Below are 26,743 nucleotides of genomic sequence, written 5' to 3'. Positions count from 1 at the left end.
GAGGCAATGGAATAGGAGGTTTTATGAGATCATGATTGGTATTGGTTTTGTGAGAAGACAATATGACAGATGTGTCTATCTAAATAAGGATAAAGAGCAGGTTATCTGTACCTACTGATTTACGTTGATGATATTGTGATAGCAAGTAAAAGTAGGGCAGAGATATTATCCATGTAACAATAGCTCTACTCAGAGTTTGAGATGAAATTTCTAGAAGAAGCAAGGAGAATTTTGGGCATGGACATAATGAAAAACAGGAAAAGGCAAAAGATTCATCTGAGTCAGAAGAATTATTTGAGGATGGTAGTTCTGAAGTTTAACATGAATCAAGCGAAGCCTGTTCTAACCCCTCTTGGACAACATTTGAAGCTATCAGCTAGTCAGTCACATGAAAGTGAGGAGGAAAAGATGAAGATGCCTTGTATACCATATGCTAGTGGAGTAGGGAGTCTCATATATGGAATGGTATGTAGTAGGCCTGATTTGGCACATTAAATCAGTGTTGTGTCAAGGTTTATGGATAATCCTGGTACATATCGTTGGGAAGCTCTTAAATGGATTCTCAGATATCTCATAAACACGACTGGGCTTGGGTTGAAGTTTGAGAAACAACAAGATGGAATTGATCCGATGATTAGATATGTGGATTCGGAGTTTGCTGGGAATTTAGACATGAGAAAGTCATTAACTGGATACGTGTTAATTTTTATGGCACATCGATTACTTGGAATTCTAATATACAATCAGTGGTTGACCTTTCTACCACTGAAGCATAATTCATAGTTGATATCGAGGCCATAAAAGAAGGGTTGTGGCTAAAAGGGATGATAGCAGAGCTTGGTGTGAAGTAAGATCAAGTTGTAGTACACTGTGATAACCAAAGTGCAATACACTTTATGAAACACCAAGTTTATCATGAACGTTTGAAACACATAGATGTGAAGATGCATTTTGTCAGAGATTTCATTGTAAAAGGAGATGTTGATATGAATATTGATGTGCAAGATTAGCAAACACGATTACAAATTGAATCGCACCCTCTAATCAATAAACAAAAGATCCAAAGTTTTGCCCAATCTTTGAAACAAGTAAAATTTATAAGATTTTGGATTTCCACATGTAATCGACGGAATGATTAACAACAGAAATCACGACAATCGAAACCAATGAAAACCTTCAGATAACTTGTATCTGACAATCTTCAGTGAGAAATCAATCGAAAAACGCTTCCAATTAATTAAACTGGAAAAAGTTTGATTTGAAGAGTCAAAGCAAAGCTTTGAATAAAATTCTAGAGAGAATTTCAATAATTTGTGTATAAATTGAATCTGAATTTTATTAATGAAAATAACAAAAGTATTTATAGTTTACAATCAAAAATAAAAGATAATGCAAAATATAGCCTAAATATATCAAATATATCATCTAGAAAGTTTTCTAGTATAATTAGAAAGCTCAAAAATTGGAAAATAACATCAAAAAATCAAAATCCCGCACACACACACAACACGCCAAAGTGTGTGTAAATTTCCAAAAAACTCTTGCTCGCTCGTGCGGACACAACCCGCGCTCGAGCGAGAGGTACTCTGTCCCACGAAATCAATTGAGCTCGCTCGAGCGAACACAACCCGCGCTCGAGCAAGAAACGCCCTGTCCAAAACATTCAATGCGCTCGCTCGAGCGGAACTTGGTTGCGCTCGAGCGATACCTCTTCTGCCTCAATTTTATTTTCGTCACTCTTTTTGACTCCCAATACTTCAAGAAGCATAGGCAACTCCCAAATTGATCTTCAAGTGATCCAAATCCATCTTGATAATTGAACATCAACATTTGAAGTGTCTTCTTGAATTTGTTAGCTCGGCTCCTCGTTATTGGCCCACGTGGCAACTCTAATGGATCTCGAACTCCCCTTCCCACTTGATCCACATGCGAACTATCCATGATTGCATCATCCTCCCCTTCTTGAATAGGATTTGCCCTCAAATCTCATTCGTCACCTACATAAAACAAAGATAAGTCAGAAACATTAAATGTAGTACTCACATTATACTCACCTGACAAATCTAGTTTGTAGGCATTGTCGTTGATTCACTCCACAACTTGGAAAGGACCATCTCCTCGAGGTAACAAATTTGAACGCCTCTTCTCTGGAAAACGCTCTTTTCTCAGATGCAACCAAACCCAATCACTGGGTTCAAAGACAATCTTCTTCCTTCCCTTGTTCGTTTGCTTGGTATACTGCAAAATTGTTTTTCGATATTCTCACATACTTTTTCATGCAAGCTCCTTACGAATTCAGCTTTCTTCCTCTCATCCATATTAACCCTTTCACTCATAGGTAACGACATCAAACCCAACGAATTCAATGGGTTAAAGCCATAAACAACTTCAAAAGGTGAATAACTCGTAGTAGATGCATACTACGATTATAAGAAAATTCAATAAATGGCAAACAATCTTCCCAATTTTTCAAGTTCTTTTTAATAATAGAGCGCAACAATGTCCCTAAAGTTCTATTAACCACCTCAGTTTTTCCATCAGTTTGTGGATGAAAACTAGGAAAACAAAAACTAAGTTTCAAGTTTACACCACAATGTTTTCCAAAAGTAACTCAAAAACCTAGTATCCCTATCAGAAACAATACTTCTAGGCATGCCATGCAATCTCACAATCTCATTAAAGAACAAATCTGCAACATGAGAAGCATCATCTGATTTGTGACATGCAATAAAATGTGCCATTTTTTAAATCCTATCACCCACAACATAAATAGAATCCCTCCCCTTCTTAGACCTAGGTAACCCAAGAACAAAATCCATGGAAATATCTACCCACGGTTCAGTAGGTACTGGAAGTGGAGTATATAACCCATGTGGTTGTGACCTAGAATTTTCCTTCCTACAAGTCTCACACCGCTCACACATCTTCTCAACATCATGTTCCATATGTGGCCAATAAAAATTCTCATGCAAAGTTTTATATGTCTTTGCCACACCAAAATGCCCCATTAAACAACCACTATGCGATTCCCTAACAAGTAATTCTCAAATTGAAGAATTAGGAATACACAACTTATCTTCTTTAAACAAGTAACCAACATTCATGTAAAACTTATCTTTTGGACCACGCATACATGACGCATAAATCTCACCAAAATCAACATCACTCGCATACAACTCTTTCACATGCTCAAATCCCAAAAACTTAGCATCTAAAGTAGTTAAAAGTACTTACCTTCGTGACAACGCATCCGCTACTACATTCGCCTTACCTTGATTGTACTTGATTACATAAGAAAAAGTTTCTACAAACGCTACCCATTTGGCATGTATTTTATTCAACTTATGTTGTTCTTTGAGATGCTTCAAGAACTCATGATCCGTATGAATCACGAACTCTTTTGGCCTCAAGTAATGCTACCATGTCTCGAGTACCCTCAACAATGCATAGAACTCCTTGTCGTAGGTAGGATAATTCAAAGACGCTCTTAAACGACCCTTAATCGAATTTTTTTTTTAGAATATTACATATATGCCCATACATATATGCATTTATAATTAAAATAGATTTTCATAAAATTTAATTCATAATAAAAATCGATTGCATCTTAAAAGTTTAAAAAATTGAACAGGTTAAAATCCATGCAAATGACTATAATCTCAAAAGTAGGCAAACTAATGAGAAATAGTAAAAATGTGCGGAAAATAGCTCAATACATAAAATATCTCATCATAAACTAAATGAACTGAAACATGAGCTAACGAAGGTCATAGGTGTGCTAGCTCGCCACGGATGCACAGAGGTCTTCACCACCAGTCGGGACCACAACCTCCTAAATAACATAAAACTCACATGCACACCATTTAGATCTAGTGAGACTAAAGGTTCAGCATGCTCTACCTTTAATAACGAGTACTACTAAATAAAACCACATGCAAGCACATAACGTATATAAAAATAACCTGAAGATTCTAACGCATGCATGATCGTAAAATCATATGCATAAACTAAGTCGTAATCTAAATCATAACATAATACATAACATAAGCATTGGCATGTCATAAACATAAAAATCATTTCCTGTGGATCATATCAGTGAAGTGTGACCATAAACATAAGCGACTGATCAATCTATAAACCAACGTACGTGGCAGCGAGGTCCACCAAACCTATGGGGTTTCCCTACGCCTCCTATGCCCCTTCACCCAAACCTCTGGGGGATCCATAGGCTAATTAACATAAGTGCCACAAATCACATCAACTTCCAAAAAATATTTTCTTTACATGCTCGTTATCTCATCATAAAATACATGCATGAATCATAAACTTAAAAATATAATTTTCCTTAAAATTCTGCCCGTAAATATATATTTAATTCATTTTTCATATTAAAAATCATACTTATATCAAAATATACATATACATCTATTAAATATTTATTTACGGACTATTTTGTTTGACACTGGCTAGTTCGAGTTCCTGTTCCTTAACTAAATACCTTAAACTTAAACTAGCCCATTAACATTTAACCTGGCCAAAAATACTTAGACTAACTCAATCACACTTCAAATTGCCCAATTAGACTTAGATTGGCACAATAGTACTTAGTCCAACATAGAACTTAGCCCAACCAAATAAATTAAACAACTAAGGATCAATAACAAATTTAGCTCTATTATTAAATTAAGCCTCCAATAACTATCTTAAGCCCAATAAGCTTTGTCCAATAACTAGATCAATTCATTCAAACCCAAATAACACTTTAGCCCAAATAAACAACTCAAGCCCAATAAATAGATTAAGCCCAATAAATATCTTAGACCCAATAAATAAATTAAGTCCAATAAACATCTTAGGCCCAATAACAAACTTGGCCCAATGAATAAACCAAAATCTTGGACTCCTAAATAATTTACCCGGCCTAAAATAAAATAATCTGAACCCAAACCATAACATATGACCCTAATACACTTGGATATTTGAATCTACCACGTCGAACCGGTCAAAAATGGTTAACATGTCGGAGGTCGCCGGAAAATTATAGAAGGCGGCGGCGACGGCACGGTGGCAATCTGCAAATCATCTCAAAAATTCATGAAATTTTACAGGCTTGTAGATCTTGTTGAGACGATTCCAACGCACTAGGCCACGACCGGATCGGACCACCGAGGCGGCGTAGATTGGAGAAAAACATCTGACGGTGGCGTGAGCTTCCGAGCTCAGATCCGTCTGATTTTCTCACGAAAAATGCTGAAAAAAGCATGGGAAATGATCTTCACACATCCTACTACCGAATAGCAGCTCAAAAACCAACTCAATTGAGCAAAAATCCGTCAATTACGCGCGAGGAAGACGATGAATAGTGACCTGCGCAAACCCGTCTGTTCTTCGTCATTTTCATGACGATCCAACCGTTCGAACTTTGATTTCTTGGTACCAATAAAAGCGCCATGATCTTAGTGTAAGAGTGGGTGCCCAGTGAGCCAAATGTGTGGCTATGGGCTTTGTTGACTCTTTGTATAAACAATCTTTTGTTTAATATTATTTACACTTTTATGGCAATGACTTTATATTACTTCATATTGTTATATTGTGATATACTATTGTTGTTTTGATAAAGACCTTGAATATACTATAGTGTATGTAAGATGTGGTAGAACATGGAGATGTCTATCATGAAATACATCTTATAGTCACTGTATATTCTAAAACCGTTCCTAGTCGATTGAGCCGTCCGATAATAAGGATAAGGATCGCTCGAGTTTGAGACTAGCATTTGCGATGCGGAGTACCACGTTTCATTGGTAGGGAACATGGAGATGTTCGAAGCATGCAAATGGATATTCATATGATGAATAGTCGAACTACCCTATCCGGACTTTCCAAGTGGTTATCACTTATCGAGTGGATAAAGTCCGCGGTTTTGGTTGTACACCATTAGTCCTTACGACTTGAAACATCATGGAGACTCTATATGCTAGTACTGTGCTTTGACTCGTTTACCGACTCTGAGGGGGTCATCAGGTGTCGAGATTGGGTACAGTTACGACACATATAGGAGTCAATGCATTGTTGTCAAGGATTCACCACATACTTGCGAGTGTGGATATCCTATGCGATCTGAGGAGATATTAGTGTGACAAATCTCTGGCCAGAGTACTTGATGTGATTTAAGAAATGGTTTCTTAGTAGCACATGCGATGTCACTAATTTGATCTTCAAGATGTATTGCATAGTTATCGAATCTTGAGCGACTCTCGATATACCAATGGTTGTTGATTCGATCGGGATATATGGATGAAGGGACCGTACTGTACGCTAACCAAAATCTACTGGTTCTTGTAGGCACTATCAGTGATACCTAGGGAATCATGGGGCGATGTTGCTAGGCGCTTTACCATGATTCGTTGGGCAAGTCGGAAAGTGTTGTTCCGAGTCACAAGGAGTTGTGAGCCCACGGCTAGCTGTATCCCTGAACCATTGAGGGTCACACAGTGTAATGGAGTTTTAATCCCCGTTGAGATAGTTAAATTTAAAGAGTTAAATTTAATGAACTAAGGAGTTGGACTTCTTAATTAAGAGTAAGGGAGTAGGGTTTCCTAAAATGACATAGGGATGGACATTTTTGGAAACCACTGAATTCGGATTCAAGAAAAATTTATTTTGACTTTAAAACATGCAGAAATGGTTTCTGTGCACATTGGTGAAATCGTTTCATCAATCGGAGTCACGATGAATTTTATATTAATTTCTGAACGAGCGGGCTTTGCTTGTCGGGCCCCAGCTTATGACTAATGGGCCCTAAGGTGTTAGTGGCCTGCATTATAAATAAGTTATTTCAGTACAGAAATCATACACAACAGGTCATAATTTTTGAGACAGGATTTTCGAAACCCTAGCCCCTCTCAAAAACGTTTTCGGCCGACCCCTCCCCTCTGCCCGAGAAAATTCCGGTCTGTGATTTTGAATCGCGGTCAGGAATAACGAATCAGATTCGTGTAATCTCTTCGCAGAAAACTTCTGATAGATTTTCTAGTGCAATCTATCAGAGGGATTAAACCTCTGTTCGTGGACCTGATTGAAGGCGTTCATCGGTTCCAGGGAGAGACAACAAGAGCAGAATTGTTCTGTTGGTGTCCATTAATCTCGTTGCGAGATTTGAGGTAAAATTTATTTAATTGTTATTTAAATTTTACACACACGTAATTCAATCGATGAACGGTTGATACCCACACCATGGAAACGTTCCATGAAAAAAATTTTAAACTTCCGCTGCACCGGGTATCAATCGTAATTGGTCTGGGAACTCGCCAGTTTTCCAACAGTGGTATCAGAGCCAGGTTGCTCAGATCAATCGATTGAATTAATCAATTGTACAAAATTTTTGAGTCTCGGTTTATGAAACAAAATAAATATTTTTAAATTAAAAAAATTTTTTTTTTTTCGGGGCAAAACCCGGGCAGCGATTGGATCGCTGCCCGGTGGGGCAGCAATTGTTGCTGCCCCGGGCGGCGCACGGCGCCGCCCAAAGGGGGCGCACGGCGCCGCCCAAAGGGGGCGCACGGCGCCGCCCAAGGCGGCGCACGGCGCCGCCCAGGGCAGCGCTATGCGCTGCCCAGCGCAGCGCTGGGCGCTGCGCAGGGCAGCGCTCGGCGCTGCCCAGGGGCGGCGCTCGGCGCCGCCCAGGGGCGGCGCCAGGCGCTGCCCTAAGGGGGCAGCCGGGCTGCCCCGGCCCGCGCCCCGGGTGCGGGCCAACCCGGGAGTGTCCCGGGTGGCCCGCGGGAAAAATTATATTTTTATTAATTTTAATATTTAAAATTTTATTTTTGGTCCGGTCAAAAATTGTTTTTGATTGGTTCACGAGATTTCGGATCGAATTGTTCGAGTCCGTAAATTTTAAAATTGATTTTGGATAAATTTGAATTTTTGGAAAATTTTAATATTTTATCCGTAAATTGAATTTTGAAATCAATTATTTTGGTACAATTGATGATAAGATATGATCTTATGATATATTAAGTAAAATATGATTTTATTTGTAAAATTGGATTTTATAGATAAAATATGATTTTATTTGATATAGAGATAAAATATGATTTTATATGTGAAATGAGATTTTATATATAAAATATGATTTTATCTTGTTTAAATTTGAATTGCCACAGCATGTTATCCAATAAATTAATTTTGAATTAAATGTTATTGGATAAGGATGATCGATTGCCATGACCAATTTTGTAGGTGTATGTTAGGAATTTACATTTTGTCTTTATTATTGTTGGTTTTATTAATGGGCCTGGTTTATGGCCCGATATGAATGTCATATGTAATAAAAGTGGGCTTGGTTTATAGCCCGTTCCCACCCCCTAAAAATGTATCCCCTACTTGTCATTGTTATTTATTGTAAATACATTAGATTTAGTGGGAGATCAAGATTTGAAGATGGTGGGCCCAGCAGACAATGAAGACTGAAGAAATGTAAATTGGAAGCATATGTAATAGGATTGCATTTGCATACTGCATATTACCTAGGATTGGACTAAGACCCGTGATTGGCAACCACGGGTCAATTAGAAATGGAATCGATCATCCTATATAATATGTGATATTATGATTGTATGCATGTTTAGACATAAATTGCGTGAATCCGGCAATGCATGCAATAAATTAAATATGATGAGACAAATATTTTTATAAATAAAATCCCTCATTTTAAATATGATTTAAAATTTATATCAAGATAAATAAAGGAAATTTAAATATTGTTTAAATGTTCCTACCTTCCATCAACGGTCAATGTATGTGATGCTACCCGCGGATACGGTCCGGCTCATATTATTGGGGGGGCCCGTCCGTCGGAAAGCTGTACATTGGATCGACAAATGTTGTAAGTTGGGTGGAACTCCCATGGGATCGGCTCATATTATTGGGGGATCCACATGGCGACCGTCCATCACAACTTAATATTGATGGGTCATCTTGACATGTCACTTTAAACGGCGTCATATTATTGGGCCCTTATTGGACATGAGGTAAATACATGGGGGTTGCTTTGGAAGCAATTGGGCTCTACCTTTTGAGAATTATGGTTGGCTGATATTATTCGGGACCATAAGTTTGTCAATTGGACTCCATGTTCTCACTAAGGAAAAAGTTTCCCGTTTTCACTAGAGGGTGGTGAAATCGTTAAAATAGTGGGAGTGAGATTCATAAAATTAAATTCGCCTATTTTATGTCTTAGTAAATTGTTAAACAATCATTGATATATGTCTGTTTTTCCTTTTCAGTATTTCATACAATGAATTCGCGAAATCCTTTATTCTCGATCCTCGAACAAAACAAGCTGACTGGCGCCAACTATACGGAATGGTTCCGGAAGTTGAAGATTGTCTTAACTTCGGAGAAAATGCTCTACGTGTTAGAGAAAGCACCTCCGAAGGAAGCACCAGCTGACATAAGTCCGGAGGAATTGGCCAAACTTGATGCATGGTGTGACCATGACATCAAGACCAAATGCTATATGCAAGCCTCGATGTCTGATGAACTCCAGAGGCGATTTGAGGACACGGTGAATGCTGCTGACATTCACACGCAACTCAAGGAACTTTTTGGGGCTCAGTCGAGGGCTGAAAGGTTCGCTACTGTTAAGGAGTTGATGACGTGCCGCATGCGTGAAGGGACTTCGGTCCGTGATCATGGGGTACGAGTGATTTGGCTCATACAGAAGTTGGCGACCCTTGATTTGGTGTTGGAGCATGAACTCAATGTGGACTTGCTGCTTCTATCTCTTCCTTCTTCATTTGATGGATTCGTGATAAATTTTAATATGAACAAGATAGAGGCCACCCTTGAAGAGATGGTCAATATGCTCGTTACATATGAATCCACACTTAAGAAGGATAAGCCAGCTTTCTTGGTGGGCTCCTCATCTTCTGCTAAGAAGGGGCCAAGTATGAAGGGCAAGAAACGTTCTGCCCCACCCAAGAAAGTGGAACCCGAGAAGAAGCAAAAGACAAAGGCTTCAAACAATGGAAAATCCAAGGATGTTTGCCATTACTGCAAGAAGCCGGGTCATTGGAAGCGCAACTGCAAGGAGTATCTTGAGCAGTTGGGAACTGCAAAGGGTATGTTCTATATCGAAATAAACATGTCACTTAATACAACTTCTTGGGTATTGGATACCGGATGTGGATCTCACATTTGCAATGATTTGCAGGTGATGACAAGAAGTCGCAGGCTTAGAATGGGTGAGACCCAGCTGAGGCTCGGGAATGGTTCCAGAGTTGAAGCTACGGCCATTGGAGATGTTTGTTTGATTTTGCAGAATGGTTTTAAATTATTGTTGAGAGATGTTTTATTTGTGCCAGATTTAATTAAAAACATTATTTCTATTTCTATGCTTGATAGAGATGGTTATTCCTGTAATTTTGTGAATGGGATTTGCAATATTTACAAGAATGAATGTTTAATTGGAAATGGACAACTTGAAAACGATCTATACAATTTAAAACTAAAAGACGTTCCAGTAAATTGTATTGACAAACCGGCGACAACAAACAAAAGGAAAATCGATAGTCAAAACCCGGCAAACCTTTGGCACGCTAGACTAGGTCATATTTCCTCAAGGAGGATGAACAAGCTAGTGGGAGAGGGCATGTTTGATATGTCTGATATTAACTCTCTACCTACTTGTGAATCCTGCCTAAAAGGGAAAATGACTAAATCTCCTTTTAAGGGGAAGCCTGAACGTAGTCAAAATCTGTTGGATTTGATCCATACAGATGTTTGTGGTCCATTCAGAGTAGGGACTCAACATGGCCACACCTACTTCATTACCTTTACTGATGATTATTCTAGGTATGGGTATTTATATTTAATGAAATATAAGTCTGAAGCATTTGAAAAGTTCAAAGAATTCAAGGCTGAAGTAGAAAACAAGCTAGGTAAAAGTATTAAAGCACTTCGATCGGATCGAGGTGGAGAATACTTGAGTACCGAGTTTTTGGACTATCTAAAAGAGAATGGGATTCTCTCTCAGTGGACTCCTCCTATGACACCACAGCTTAATGGTGTATCGGAGCGTCGTAATCGAACTTTGTTGGACATGGTTCGATCCATGATGAGCTTCACTGAGCTTCCACCTTCGTTTTGGGGCTATGCGCTTGAAACGGCGGTATTGTTGTTGAATAACGTCCACACTAAAGCAGTGGACAAAACACCATACGAGTTATGGAATGGCAAAGCTCCTAAGTATTCATACTTGAGGATTTGGAGATGTCCTGCTTACGTGAAGCGGACAGTGGGAGATAAGTTGGATAGTCGATCCAGCTTGTGTTATTTTGTGGGGTATCCGAAGAATTCAATCGGATATTATTTCTATTATCCTGCTGAAACAAAGGTGTTTGTTTCACGGAATGCCACCTTCTTGGAGAAGGAGTTCTTATTGGATAAGAAAGGCGAGATGATGGAACTCGAAGAAGTTCGAGAAGAACCCGAAATACAAAATAACGATCCCACACCTCAGGAACCATTGCTGGACACGCCTGCACCTAGAAGATCCGAGAGGACTTCTAGACCTCCAGTTCGATATGGTCTTCTTCTTGAAGAGGGTCAAGATGAACCCGACATTGGATGTGATCCAAGAAGCTTCAAGGAAGCAATTTCTGATGCGGATTCGAATTTATGGCTTGAAGCTATGCAGTCAGAATTGGATTCGATGCATACTAACCAAGTCTGGTCTTTAGTGGATCCTCCCGATGGAATTGTTCCAATAGGGTGTAAATGGATCTACAAAAGAAAGCTTGGGCCTGATGGTAAGATATTGACTTACAAGGCGCGATTGGTGGCGAAAGGTTATACTCAAAGGCAAGGAGTTGACTATGATGAAACCTTTTCACCAGTCGCAATGTTCAAGTCCATAAGAATCCTAATTGCCATAGCTGCATGGTATGACTATGAGATATGGCAGATGGATGTGAAGACTGCTTTTCTTAATGGAGACATTAAGGAAGAAATCTATATGAAGCAGCCTGAGGGGTTCACATCCATGGGAAGCGAGCATAAGGTATGCAAGCTTCAGAGATCAATTTATGGTCTGAAACAAGCATCAAGAAGTTGGAACCATAAATTTGATGAAACAATTAAAGATTTTGGTTTCATCAAGAACCCGGAGGAACCGTGCGTGTACAAGAAAGTAGTTAAGGATGCGGTGACATTCTTAGTACTTTATGTTGATGACATCCTACTCATTGGGAATGATGTAGGGATGTTGCAGTCAACAAAGATATGGTTATCAGGTAGATTTTCGATGAAGGATTTGGGTGAGGCATCCTACATTCTTGGGATACAGATCTATAGGGATAGATCTAAGAGAATGATAGGACTCACTCAATCAACCTACATCGATACCATATTGAAACGGTTTTCAATGGATGGGTCCAAGAGAGGACATCTACCCATGTGTCATGGAGTTTCTCTATCCAAGTCTATGTGTCCCAAGACTGATGCAGAGATAGAGAATATGACACATGTACCATATGCGTCAGCTATAGGTAGTATCATGTATGGGATGATATCTACCAGACCGGATGTAGCATTTGCTCTGAGTGTCACGAGCAGATATCAGTCTAATCCTGGTCAGATGCATTGGAAAGCCGTGAAGGACATTCTTAAGTACTTGCGAAGGACTAAGAATATGTTCATGGTTTATGGAGGACGAGAACTCAAACTGGAAGGCTATACCGACTCTAGCTTCCAAAGTGATGTGGATGACTCGAAGTCAACCTCTGGATTTGTGTTCATGCTCAATGGTGGTGCTGTCTCTTGGAAGAGTTCCAAGCAGGACACCACAGCGGATTCCACCACTGAGGCTGAATACATTGCAGCATCAGCTGCTGCTAAAGAGGCCGTTTGGATGAGGAATTTCGTCCAAGAGTTGGGCGTCATTCCTGAATTTGTTGGTCCAGTCCCGGTGTACTGCGACAACACGGGTGCCGTTGCTCAAGCAAAGGAACCAAGGTCTCATCAAAGATCCAAACACGTACTGAGGAAATACCACATAATCCGGGAGATTGTGGAAAGAGGAGACATCAGTGTCGAACGAGTGGCCTCTGCAGACAATATCGCTGATCCACTTACTAAGCCTTTGCCAGGACCATTGTTTGACAAACATCGCGAAGCAATGGGTCTACGTAGTATGACTAGTTGGCTATAGGGCAAGTGAGAGATTGTAAGAGTGGGTGCCCAGTGAGCCAACTGTGTGGCTATGGGCTTTGTTGACTCTTTGTATAAACAATCTTTTGTTTAATATTATTTACACTTTTATGGCAATGACTTTATATTACTTCATATTGTTATATTGTGATATACTATTGTTGTTTTGATAAAGACCTTGAATATACTATAGTGTATGTAAGATGTGGTAGAACATGGAGATGTCTATCATGAAATACATCTTATAGTCACTGTATATTCTAAAACCGTTCCTAGTCGATTGAGCCGTCCGATAATAAGGATAAGGATCGCTCGAGTTTGAGACTAGCATTTGCGATGCGGAGTACCACGTTTCATTGGTAGGGAACATGGAGATGTTCGAAGCATGCAAATGGATATTCATATGATGAATAGTCGAACTACCCTATCCGGACTTTCCAAGTGGTTATCACTTATCGAGTGGATAAAGTCCGCGGTTTTGGTTGTACACCATTAGTCCTTACGACTTGAAACATCATGGAGACTCTATATGCTAGTACTGTGCTTTGACTCGTTTACCGACTCTGAGGGGGTCATCAGGTGTCGAGATTGGGTACAGTTACGACACATATAGGAGTCAATGCATTGTTGTCAAGGATTCACCACATACTTGCGAGTGTGGATATCCTATGCGATCTGAGGAGATATTAGTGTGACAAATCTCTGGCCAGAGTACTTGATGTGATTTAAGAAATGGTTTCTTAGTAGCACATGCGATGTCACTAATTTGATCTTCAAGATGTATTGCATAGTTATCGAATCTTGAGCGACTCTCGATATACCAATGGTTGTTGATTCGATCGGGATATATGGATGAAGGGACCGTACTGTACGCTAACCAAAATCTACTGGTTCTTGTAGGCACTATCAGTGATACCTAGGGAATCATGGGGCGATGTTGCTAGGCGCTTTACCATGATTCGTTGGGCAAGTCGGAAAGTGTTGTTCCGAGTCACAAGGAGTTGTGAGCCCACGGCTAGCTGTATCCCTGAACCATTGAGGGTCACACAGTGTAATGAAGTTTTAATCCCCGTTGAGATAGTTAAATTTAAAGAGTTAAATTTAATGAACTAAGGAGTTGGACTTCTTAATTAAGAGTAAGGGAGTAGGGTTTCCTAAAATGACATAGGGATGGACATTTTTGGAAACCACTGAATTCGGATTCAAGAAAAATTTATTTTGACTTTAAAACATGCAGAAATGGTTTCTGTGCACATTGGTGAAATCGTTTCATCAATCGGAGTCACGATGAATTTTATATTAATTTCTGAACGAGCGGGCTTTGCTTGTCGGGCCCCAGCTTATGACTAATGGGCCCTAAGGTGTTAGTGGCCTGCATTATAAATAAGTTATTTCAGTACAGAAATCATATACAACAGGTCATAATTTTTGAGACAGGATTTTCGAAACCCTAGCCCCTCTCAAAAACGTTTTCGGCCGACCCCTCCCCTCTGCCCGAGAAAATTCCGGTCTGTGATTTTGAATCGCGGTCAGGAATAACGAATCAGATTCGTGTAATCTCTTCGCAGAAAACTTCTGATAGATTTTCTAGTGCAATCTATCAGAGGGATTAAACCTCTGTTCGTGGACCTGATTGAAGGCGTTCATCGGTTCCAGGGAGAGACAACAAGAGCAGAATTGTTCTGTTGGTGTCCATTAATCTCGTTGCGAGATTTGAGGTAAAATTTATTTAATTGTTATTTAAATTTTACACACACGTAATTCAATCGATGAACGGTTGATACCCACACCATGGAAACGTTCCATGAAAAAAATTTTAAACTTCCGCTGCACCGGGTATCAATCGTAATTGGTCTGGGAACTCGCCAGTTTTCCAACACTTAGCTACAAAGTGACCGTTCGGATTTTCCATCAAAGCTCCGCCGAACGGCCGACAAAGGCAAAAATGTTGACTGCTACAGTAAAGTTGAGAATTCCGGGAAAATTCGAGAGAAAATCTTTGATCTGCATTTTCTTGAGTGTGTTTCAGTTTGTGTTTTGAGATTATAGCAAATCAATAATTTTTTGATCCGGATTAATTTATTTGATATCCAACTGGTAAAATTAGTTTCTATTCCGATATTTTTCTGGTATACACACCCAAGCTTATAAGAACCATTTATCGAAATTGTTGACTTTGACCAGTCAATTAGACTTATAATTTCTTAAATTAATTATTGAGTCTCACTTAGACCATGATCAGTCAACAAAGACTTTTACCAGTCAACTCGATCAAATATTCTTTTAATTAAATTATCTGGCATAAATTATTATTTTAATTCCGATATCTCAATAATTATCTAAAAAATACCAATATTACCAGATATCCAGAAATAGTCAAACCCATTGACTAATTGGCACGTGTATTTTATAAATACACTTTGTAATTCAGTTGGCCGCAATAATTATTTTATCCACTCCATAATTATTCTAATTACCAATTAATTTGGTAATAAATTTTTGGGGTGTTACACGCTCCACTAAATTTCTTTCTGAAGTACGCCACTGGCTTTCCTCTTTTTTTGTCAAGACACCTCCAATTCCTACACCTGGTGCATCAAATTCAATCTCAAAGATATTAGTAAAGTCAGGCAACACAAGTAAAGGAGCATTAATTAACTTCTGCTTAATAGTATTAAAAGACTGCTCTTGCTCCTTGCCCCAATGGAATGGAACGTTTTTCTTGATAACTGCAATCATGGGCGCCGCCAATGTGCTAAAATCATTAACGAACCTCTTGTAAAAACTTGCAAGCCCATGAAAACTTTGAACTTGACCCATAGAAGTAGGCGTCGGCCAATCTCAAATGGCACTTACCTTTTCTTCATCAACTTTCACACCTTGTGCACTCACAACAAAACCTAGAAACACGAGTTCTTTTGTACAAAACACACATTTTTTCAGGTTAGCATATAAATTTTCAGTACGCAATGTGATTAGTACAACCCTCAAATGCCCCACATGATCATCCAAATTTTTACTATATACCAAGATATCATCAAAATACACCACCACAAACTTTCCAATAAATGCACGCAAAACATGATTCATGAGACGCATAAAATTACTAGGCGCGTTAGTCAAACCAAAAGGCATGACCATCCATTCATACAACCCATACTTTGTTTTAAATGAGGTTTCCAATAGTCTCCCTCTCTCATCCTAATTTAATAATAACCATTCTTAAGATCAATTTTACTAAGCACACTAGCACCATGCAGTTCGTCTAACATATCATCTAGTCTAGGAATAGGATGTCTATACTTGATGGTAATGTTATTTATAGCTCTACAATCAACACACATATGCCAAAAACCATCTTTCTTAGGTACTAACAACACAGGTACAACATATGGTGACATAGACTCACGCACAAAACCTTTATCTAGAAGTTGACTTACCTGTCGTTGCAACTCCTTAGTTTCCTCCAGATTTCTCCTATAAGCTGGACGATTCGGCAATGCACTCCTGGGTACCAAGTCGATTTGGTGCTCAATCCCCCTCAAAGGTGGTAATCCTTGAAGTAGCTCTTTCGGAAATAAATCATCGAATTCCTGCAATAGAGGAACAACAAAGCTCGGAAGATCTTCGGCTATATCACTTGTGTTAAGGAGAACCTCCTTATAAATCATCAAAACAAGTGGAATTTGAAAATTCATAACATCTCTCAACTCACTCTTTTGGGCTATATAAATCTTTTTTTCAGCTTTTTTTTGCTCAATTTTTTTTCATCTTTTTTTTTTTCATTCTTTTTTTTTCTATGTTCATCTCACTTTTTTTATCACTCTTTTTTTCGGCCTCATCTCTCTTTTTCTTTTTCATTTGATCCTCCAACACTTGCTTTGGAGTCATAGGCAACAATACAATAAATTCTTTGTTCATTACAAAAGAATATTTATTTTTAAAGCCATCATGAACCACCCTCCTATCAAACTGCCATGGTATACCTAATAAAATATGACATGCTTGCATAGGGACTACGTCAAACAACACCTCATCAACAAATTTGCCAATAGAAAATGGCACCACTACTCGCCAACTAACTCTCACCTCCGTACAGTCATTGAACCATTGCAACCTATATGGTTGAGGATGCTTCAAGAGAGGCAACCCCAATTTCTCCACAAGTTCGCAACTTGCTACGTTCGTGCAACTACCCCCATCAATAATAATACTGCACACTTCCCATTCACCAAACAACGAGTATGAAAAATATTTTCCCTCTGACTCTCTTCTTCCTCTGTAGCTTGTGCATGTAACACTCTCCTACTCACCAATAACTCACCAACAACAGCCCCAAACCCATCCTCACATCATGATCTACCAACGCAGGCATACCATCACAATTTCAGTCATCACTCTCAGACTCCACATCAACACAAGCATTAATAATCATCAATTTCTTATTAGGGCATTGACTAGAAATATGATCAATACCTTGACACCTAAAACATTTAATATCTCTAGATCGAGTATTAGAAGTTTAAGATTTACCTTTAACCACTTGATTTGGTGCTTCTGATTTGGTGTCATATTTTTTTTTGGACACCGGCTTATTGTCATCCCATTTTGCAACGTTCGGACGCCAATAAGTCGACAATCCTCTACCTAAAGGAGATCGTCCAGCTCCTCTTCTCTTGTGCTGCTGCTCCACCTTCATGGCCGTCTGCACCATTTCATCCAAATCTAAACAGTGATGAAGCTCCACTTGGTCTTGGATTTCTCTATTCAAACCGCACAAAAATCGAGCCATCAGCGGTTGGGAACTATCAGACTTGAAAACATGTCTTTGAGATATCCGTATCTCAAACACGCAACTGATGATACACTGACCTCAAATCAATCTTGGAGTACATAGAGGTACCCTGAAGCTGATCGAACAAATCATCAATCCGCAGCAAAATATATTTGTTCTTGACTTTTGCTCGATTCAACTATGTATAGTCAATACAGAGACGCATAGAACCATCCTTCTTCTTGAAGAAAAGAACTGGCGCTCCCCAAGGTTAAACGCTCGGTTGGATATATCCCTTATCCAATAAGCCTTGCAACTGCTGTTGCAAATCTCTCATCTCTGCTGCTGCTAGACGATAAGGCTCGAGAAATCGGTGTCTTCCTTGGTACAAGTTCAATACCGAACTTGACCTCTCGGATAGGAGGAAATCCTGGAATCTCGTCTTGAAATACATATGGATACGCAAAAACTATGGGTAACTCCTCTATAGACCTGCTACCCACAGATGTATCAATCACATGGATAAGATAGACTTCCCCACCCGCTTGTAAAGCCTGCTCGGCCCTCGAAGCTGAGACCAGAGGCATAAGGGGTCGCGCTCCCTCACCATAGGAAAACCATCGCCCTCAACCGGAAGAAACTGGACAATCTTTTGATACCAATCCACTGTAGCTCTATAAAAGGTCAAAATATCAATACACAAAATGAAGTCAAAGTCTTCCATTTCTAGAACTATAAGGTTCGCTAAAATTCCGAGCCCTCAAAATCTAATGTACATCCCAAGACTAAACGATTAGCTGTAGCCGAATGACCAGTCTGAGTTTACGGATAACACTACGTCTAGAGACATGTATGACAATCTATAGCGCTTAACGAATCTCGCTGAAATAAAATAATACGATGCACCAGAGTTGATGTGAACAAATACAGGAATGCCACATAAAAGAAATATACCTGCTATAACGTCCTCATTCTCCTGCTGAATCTGATCCTGATTCAGCGTAAACATCTGTCCAAAAACACGAGGTCTCTGATTGGTGCTCCAAATAGACTTTCCCTGCGACCGCTGTGGAACGGAAGGATGAGAACCAGATCCAGATGCCGATCCTCTGGTACCCTGTGCACAATCCCTCTTCATGTGGCCAATCTCGCCACATCGAAAACAAGCTGCTGACCTACGTCATTTCTCAGTCGGGTGACAGCCTCCACAAGTAGCACACTGTCCCTGGCCCTTTTTCTTTCCAAAGTGATAAACTCCACCTGAACCGGAACCAGAATAAGAAGAAGACACGCCCTTTTTCTTGAAATATTGAGCTCTCGGGCCCAATGAACTAGCTGGTATGGACAAATAGAGAAAAGATCGGTTACGCCGGAGGCTGTCCTCTGCCTGATGACATCGGCTCACCAAACCCTCATAAATCATGTCTTCACCAACCGCAACACGATCATGAATCTCCGGATTGAGACCCTGAAGGAACATATTATACTTCATCTCAGTACTGGAAGAAATCTCTGGTCAATACGGCAAGAGATCGAAAAACTTCTGCTGATACTCGTCTATGGTCATCGTGCCCTGACGCAAACTCATCAACTCACTGGCTTTTGACTGAAGAAGAGCCGGAGAAAAATACAACTTCTGGAAAGCTGTACGGAATTCTGTCCAAGTAGCAATGCCTCGCGCAGCAACAAAAGATGCAGATGTGGAATTCCACCACTTCCATGCGCACCCCTCTACAAGAAAGTCAAAAGTCTCCATATTTTGCTCCTCAGTGAACCGGAACTCGCGAAACAAACCTCCATGCGTTGCAACCAATTATCTGCATACTCGGGTGACTCTCCTCCCATCAGAGGCTTAGGACCCATCTGAGTAAAACGATGCATACTAAAACGCCTGGGATCATCTCGACGTTGATGATCCCGACGATTTTGCCGACGGTCCCTGTCTCCCCAACGTCAGCCACCGCTGTCGTGGCTTTCATCAAATTCAGCCATCTGGAAAAGGTAAAAGAGGTTATCCCAAAACGGTCTTAATAGATCCTGAAATTAATGCATGCTCTGATACCAGTAAATGTAGTGACCAAACCCGGAATCACAAACTAATCAGAGATTAAGAATGCAATTAAATCTTAAAAACAACGTTAAATAAATCCAGCGGAAACTTGAACCAAATCAATACAACATACATCGGTAGAACAACCGGGCTAATTAAAATATTATACAACCCTATCGAATGGAAGGTACTTAAGGTTCAACCTAACAACCTGAATAGAAAAAGGGTATCCACGCAACCTCTGAAGCTCAATGACCACTACCACCGGGTCCGTCCAACCTAAGCCCTACCCCATCGAATATGGTGTCCAACACAAAACACTTGGACGTGAGCATAAATGCTCATTAAATAAGTACGAATATACATATATCATGCATTCACATGCAATATAAAGGGTACTGGAAAACCTATCCAGAAATACTGATCAGTCAAGGCATCATGGTATGTAGCACGCTAGGTCGTCGCATCATGAGATGGCTCCCATATACTCGTGGATATATCCGGATCTAAATCCATGGAATCCATCCACTGAAATACAGGGCTAAGCGACCCCTACTATAGGCTATGCAAAACAAGGCAAAAAGCTCAACGTGTACATGCATGTTGCATAATAACAATGAACAATACTATGGCACACAAACCATGCAAACATAATACATGTATATTCAACCTCGTATCTCGGATAATACGTTCGTACCTCTATAGAGAAAAACCAAGCACCCTAGCAACTCTAGCAGTCCAGGTAATCTCAATCCATGCCTATAAGAAATAATCACTATATCACTTTTAACATCCTAAAAGCCTTAACTAAGCTATTGCATATTTCTAAATATTTTACGAAGACCATAGCTATACCTGCGTCCGTTGTCAGCCTGCTGATGGCAACTGCACCAAAACTTAGGCACAGCTCCGCTATGAGCCAGGATTGCTCCGCTACTTCCGGATTCCCAATAAGACATCTAAAAGGCCTAATACTAGCTAAAGGAAAAGAGGAGAGAAGGAAATGGTGCACGTGAGAATGAGCTCGGCTGCCCCTTTTTATAGACAACGTTCGGATTGTCCGAACTCATGTTCGGACCGTCTGATCCACTTTGGAGCGTCCGATCCCTCCGTCCAAACTTACTCAGCCAACCACGTGTCTAACTTCCAGAGGAAACCTTCCGACACGAGTTCGGAGCCTCCGATCCGTCTTTGGATCATCCGAAGTCACCCTTGTGACATCACTCATGACATATTATTCCAGGACAGCTGGCCATGCATGATCGGATCGTTCAAACTCTTCAGAGCCTCCGATCCTTGGCTCCGTTCTTAGTTCGGATCCTTCGAACCTAGTTCGGATCGTCCAAACTTCCCGGACCCTCCCGACTATTTTTGATTATTTCGGATCCATTTTCGGACTACGTTAATCCGTTTGGAATTTCCTTAATCATGTTTCAATTAACCTAAACATGATCATTGGATTAATTACAATTAATCCTTAATTCTGGGTACGGGTTACTACATTCAATGCGGATGAACCTATGCAGATCAAACCCACAATGATCATCCTCCTGTAGATGACGGCGATATCAGGGGTGACTTTGGGCATCCTTATCTCCCCAACGCCTATAGTTTCCATGACTGTTGTCGTCGTCGTATCCAGCCATCTCTACAAAGATAAACCAAGTAACCCAAATAGCAACATCTATATCCCAAAGAACCTATTGCATGCTCTGATACATTAAATGTAGTGACCCGCTCCATAATGTGAATGCATAACTTGTTTGAGATTGCAAAGGAAACTAATATTTTCAGGTAAGATAAGAGTAACTCATCTAGACACATAGTTCACCCTCACATATTAAACAGAGGCTTAAGTATTCAATTAACATAAACATAAATTCATAAGAGAAAATGCGGAAAACTTGAACCAAATGCTAAGCAGGCGGAATAAAACAAGAACAAGTAACTAAAACCCAAATAAAATAGACAACCCAATAAAAATGATCGAATACCAAATAAAAGCTTAATCTAAAGTCCATCGGCAATTCCTACTACCTATCTCTGGTCAACGACCAACCACTGATCTTGCTCCAAGTCCACCTTCAAACTTGTCCCGTCAAAAGGGGTGTTCTAGATAAAAGCATGGACGTGAGCGCTGACACCCAATACATAAATATGAGTATACAAATCTATATGGTGCATGAAACAAGAAATATTAATGCTTTGGTACACTGGGATGAAGACCTAAAATATCATGCTCAAAACATAGGCACCTTGAGTTTGCGTATGCTGCTCCGAAGATCTAGTGAGTACAACACATATTGAACCCGATCTTGGACCAGTCCTAGGTAAACCCACACGCTGCCCTGTCGATCTTGTGGGTGTCACACAATACCCGATCGTACAATAAAAAACCCTAAGGCTGAGTGACCCTAAAACACCTAGTTATCTTGAAAGGATAACAAACTCAACATGGTATGTCAATGCCACATACAAATCATGAACAACAATATCATGCTGATAAGTGAATTTTATGCACTTAATTTATATATGATTTAACTTGAGTTTTGTGATGTATCTAGTGGAGATTATGCATATGTGTTGTTGTTTTTTGTGAGTTGCAAGGATTGAAAGAAAATTAGCGAGAAGAAGCGAAAAGATGAATTTCGGACAGCAAACTTTAGAAAATTACTGGGCTTTCTACAAGCATCCAAATCCAATCTCCATCGTTCATAAAAAATTTAAGATGCTTTGAAGTTGTTGTAGAAATTTCAGCTCAATCCGGCGGTTAGAATGTGAGATATGAATTTTTTAATACTGTCGCTCAGCTGGAAAGGAGCAGTAGCGCACCTGCGCAAGGAAGAGGCAGTTGCGCCAAAAATCAGTTTTTGGTGGATAGAACAAGCGCATCTGCATGGAAGCGCTTGATCGTGTCACGCCCAAATTACCCGACTAAATCAGATAATCACTAAAAATGTAGTAGTGTGAGTATGGATCGTTCCCACGAGGAAAGGTAAATTTAATGCTTTCTAAATAAATAAAAAGAGGTTTTGAAGTTTGGACTAACTACTAAGAAATTTAAGCAATTAAATATTCAAATTATCACTATCATGCAAGCTTGAAAATTAAACTGGAGAAATCAATAAGAGACGAAACTTGATATCAGTCGACTACACCATTGATATTCATTCATTCAATCATCGATTTCCTAAAAATAATTAATCATATTAAATATTCGTCATTGAAAATCAAATTCCTGTTTCACCTTAATTTTAGTTAATTAGAAAACAGCATTCTAGATTAACCCTTACCAATAAATTATCCCAGATAACAGCAATCTAGATTTAAATCCACGGTAGCATTCAAACTAGTAAAACTGACGAACCTAGACAACACAAACACCAGCGGTTGTATTTAGCCTAGTCAATAATTGATCCTACAATTTAATAAATTCAACAGCAAAAAATATCAAACATAGTTTCTTCGCAAATTAGATTATTCAAACAATTACGTATTTGAATTTTAATTTAGCTATAGCTTGCAAAACAAAATCCTAAGATGGCCAATCCTAAATTCTCGCATACAAACCTGAAATAAACCAGATCAAATATTGATACTTAACAAGGATTAAACATTACGAATCGAATCTCATGAATAAAATATATCAAGGTTTCATCTCTCTCAACCAAGTATTAAAACTTAGCCACAACGATTCATGAAAATTCAAGAATAATTCAAAGAAAAGAAGAAAACTTAAGAGAAAATTGAAGAACAAAACCTAGCCTCCAAGAGAGAGTCTCAAAATCTGATGATAAAATCCTCAAAAACGGAATTAAGAGTCTAATAAAGCCTAGAGTCTAAAATAACAAAGTTTCCAATAATATAAAATTCTTCCCGGATCACGCCGCCCGCTTGATCAGTAAACATTGGCCAATCGAGCGAGCCAAAAATCCCAAGGCTACTGACTTCAAAACATGCGCTCCGCTCGATCGGTAAACTTCTGCAGATCGAGCGGCCAAAATATCCGAGCCTACTGTCTTCATCATAAAGCACCCTCTTGATCGGTAAATTCCTGCAGATCGAGCGGCCAAACATTCTTCAAAAATTCCAGCATTTCTATGACTCCAAAGTTCCTTCCAAATCTCGGCAAAAATGCACAACCTAACCACAAAATCGAGAAACCAATCATGCAAACACAAAAAATTCAATATGAACAAAATGCAAAAATAAAACACGTAAACAAATGCAAAACGATAACAAAATGACACTAACAAATGCAATAAAAACATAACTATTAAACTCCCCCACACTTAATCCTTACTCGCCCTCGAGTAAGTCATGCAAAACAAAATGAAAGAAAACAAACACATAAGTAAGGAGAATTATGCAATAATATAGCCTCAGAGAAAACCACTTATATTTAAAACAAGTTCATAGCTACTCTCAATCATCAATGATACACCTTCAGTCGAATGCGAACGTGTGTGTGTCATGTTTCCCCAGCTACATGCAACTTCAAAAGATAAAGTTTCAAGACTGTTCGCCGACCTATAACAATTCAGTGTAAGCCTCACCATCAAGAACTCTCCTCCCAACAATCCTTCAACACAACACAACTACCTTGAGAATAATTACGCACCGTCGGATTTTGCACCCGGCATTTTAAAAAAGTCCCAATAATTACCCGCAGACTTAGCTATAACTAGATAGGATTCATATTTCAATCCTCTCGTCTATAGCCCGGATGGAACTACAATCCCATTAGGTCCGCAAACTTAGCTATGAAATAGTGAATAGAATTTCATTCACATCTCACGCCCGGATGAAATTGTTATATTATTTTGTCAATAGAATAACCCCATGTAATCCGCATACTTAGCCACAAACAAGATGAATAGGATTTCAAACATCTTGCTCGTAACCCGGATGGAGTTACTTGGTTTCCAAAAAAAACTGTTTTTCTTTTTCAAAAAACGAAAAATTTTAAGGTGCGCCCAAGAAACTGTATGCCATATCAAAAAAATCAAGATTCAAGCACTATCAAATTCCACAAAAACCTATTATCGTGCAATGGTCCAACAGCCATCCACAAAATCTAATACATCACTACACTTTACTGGTTAAACATGTATGCTTAAGAATATTCAACAATCAACCTACGGTTTCTCATATCCCATCAAGAGTAAATTTTTTCAAAAATTCATAATTTTTCAACTATCTCATCATAGGCAGATAACTCATCCTCAACTTATGCATTTTGACAACATAAACGACAACAACAACAATATGATGCATAACAACACAAGAAAAAAACAATACAAACAAAGGAAACAAAATGCAAAAAAATGCATACAATGCAACCCCCCCACAGTTAACCTAAGCATTATCCTCAATGCATTACAAGAAAAAACATAAACAAACAAATAAACAGAATGAGATGCAAAAATTGAAAACGGAACTCCCCTGGTTTAACGGTCGACGGCGTTTTCCTCTTCAGCCTCCGGAGGATGGACAGGAGCGGCATACTGGAACGGGAAAGGCGGCGGATATGGCAGAGCAGCCGGAACGATATTTGGATCAAGACCAAAGTGCAATGTGAGATTTTGCAATAAACCATCCACAGCTTGCGAATTATGAGCCACCACCGTATTATATGCATCCTGATGATGGGCGTAGGCAGTGAGCTCACGGATGGCATCGGCTTGAGAGCGACGAGGAGGTGGAGGCAGCCTTGGAGGGGGTGGCGGTTGTTGAAAGTGGTCGTCCCTCATAAAATGCTTAACATGATACGCCCTCTTGGCTTCGATAAAAGCGGCGTCGAGTGGTCGCTTAGGCTGCAACCACTCTTCATCATTACGAATGACAACTCCGGCGCGTATGCATAGAAAAGAGATGATCATGGGAAAGTAGAGGCCCACTGCGACATTATTGATCGACCGGTGGATCTCTCTATGAAGGATGCACCCCACATTAATTGGCCATCCCATATCAAGCGCGTAAAGGAGGAGAGCGCGCTCAAGATTGACCTCGCTAGAATGTAAAATTGGCATCAGACGCCGAGTCAAAAAAGCATACCAAGAAGCCAGAAGCGCACGTAAAAAATGCTCCTTGAAATTCACTACGGAAACGGGGTCAATCCACACAGCTCCAGGGTAAGCCAGTTGGTCAAGAAAATCATCCAAATCCGGGTCGATTTTCAGGCTTTGATAGAAAGAATCATCCACCTCCGAAATTTCAAATAAAGCATTCAACTCATGGGGTAAAAAAGAAATCAGTTTCACCCTAACAACTGCCTTGCTATCCGTCCTCTCCGCCGCATTAGCATAAAATTTGCGAACAATCGGTACTACGGCGGGGGGAGGTTGCTCGCAGAATTTTGTCCAACCCCTCTCTTGAATCATCCCAAAAATTTCACTATCGCCCAATTCTAACTCAAAACCGCGTTCAGGAATGGGGGAACGATTTACCTTGGCGGTGATGTAACGATCACGAGCGGCGTCATTGACAAAGAGCCCGGTGAATTCGGCATAAGAGCGATCGGCGGCTCGAGAAGATGACTCGCCTTGAACGCGGGTTCGTTTAGGTCCCATGGAAAAGTAAGAAGATGATACAGATAGTAAAGATGCAATACGTTGAACACCTAACATGCGACAAAATCCCAGTAGATCCTTGAAGAAACGTGAGATAAACAGGCGAAGAACGAAGTCCGGTAGAGGTGCCTGAGA

The 26,743-nt window shown here is 39.7% G+C and overlaps 1 protein-coding gene across 1 annotated transcript; it reads right to left on the bottom strand.

Moving 5' to 3' along the window:
• Nucleotides 1-2,088: 2,088 nt before the first annotated feature.
• LOC140874124 (uncharacterized) lies at nucleotides 2,089-18,004 on the bottom strand. Its single transcript, XM_073277402.1, has 8 exons — nucleotides 17,746-18,004; nucleotides 17,526-17,571; nucleotides 17,302-17,425; nucleotides 16,653-16,805; nucleotides 16,069-16,413; nucleotides 15,724-15,987; nucleotides 2,292-2,420; nucleotides 2,089-2,238 (listed from the first exon to the last, which is right to left on the bottom strand). Exons 1-8 carry the CDS (start codon nucleotides 18,002-18,004, stop codon nucleotides 2,089-2,091), a joined length of 1,470 nt encoding a protein of 489 aa, XP_073133503.1.
• Between the last annotated feature and the right edge of the window lie 8,739 nt (nucleotides 18,005-26,743).

Source organism: Henckelia pumila, chromosome 1 (assembly GCF_033568475.1).
Source record: "Henckelia pumila isolate YLH828 chromosome 1, ASM3356847v2, whole genome shotgun sequence".
Lineage (NCBI taxonomy): Eukaryota > Viridiplantae > Streptophyta > Magnoliopsida > Lamiales > Gesneriaceae > Henckelia > Henckelia pumila.
The sequence above is the reverse complement of the archived record's forward strand: the minus strand, read 5'-3'. Positions and strand labels throughout refer to the sequence as shown.

Excerpts from the sequence above, each read along its gene's own strand:
- LOC140874124 (XM_073277402.1), bottom strand. The coding sequence starts at position 18,004 with ATGGCTCGATTTTTGTGCGGTTTGAATAGAGAAATCCAAGACCAAGTG. Across the intron at positions 16,414-16,652 it reads CTAAGGAGTTGCAACGACAG|GATGAGAGAGGGAGACTATT; the intron begins GTAAGTCAACTT and ends TTATTAAATTAG. Across the intron at positions 2,239-2,291 it reads AGAGGAAGAAAGCTGAATTC|TATACCAAGCAAACGAACAA; the intron begins GTAAGGAGCTTG and ends ACAATTTTGCAG.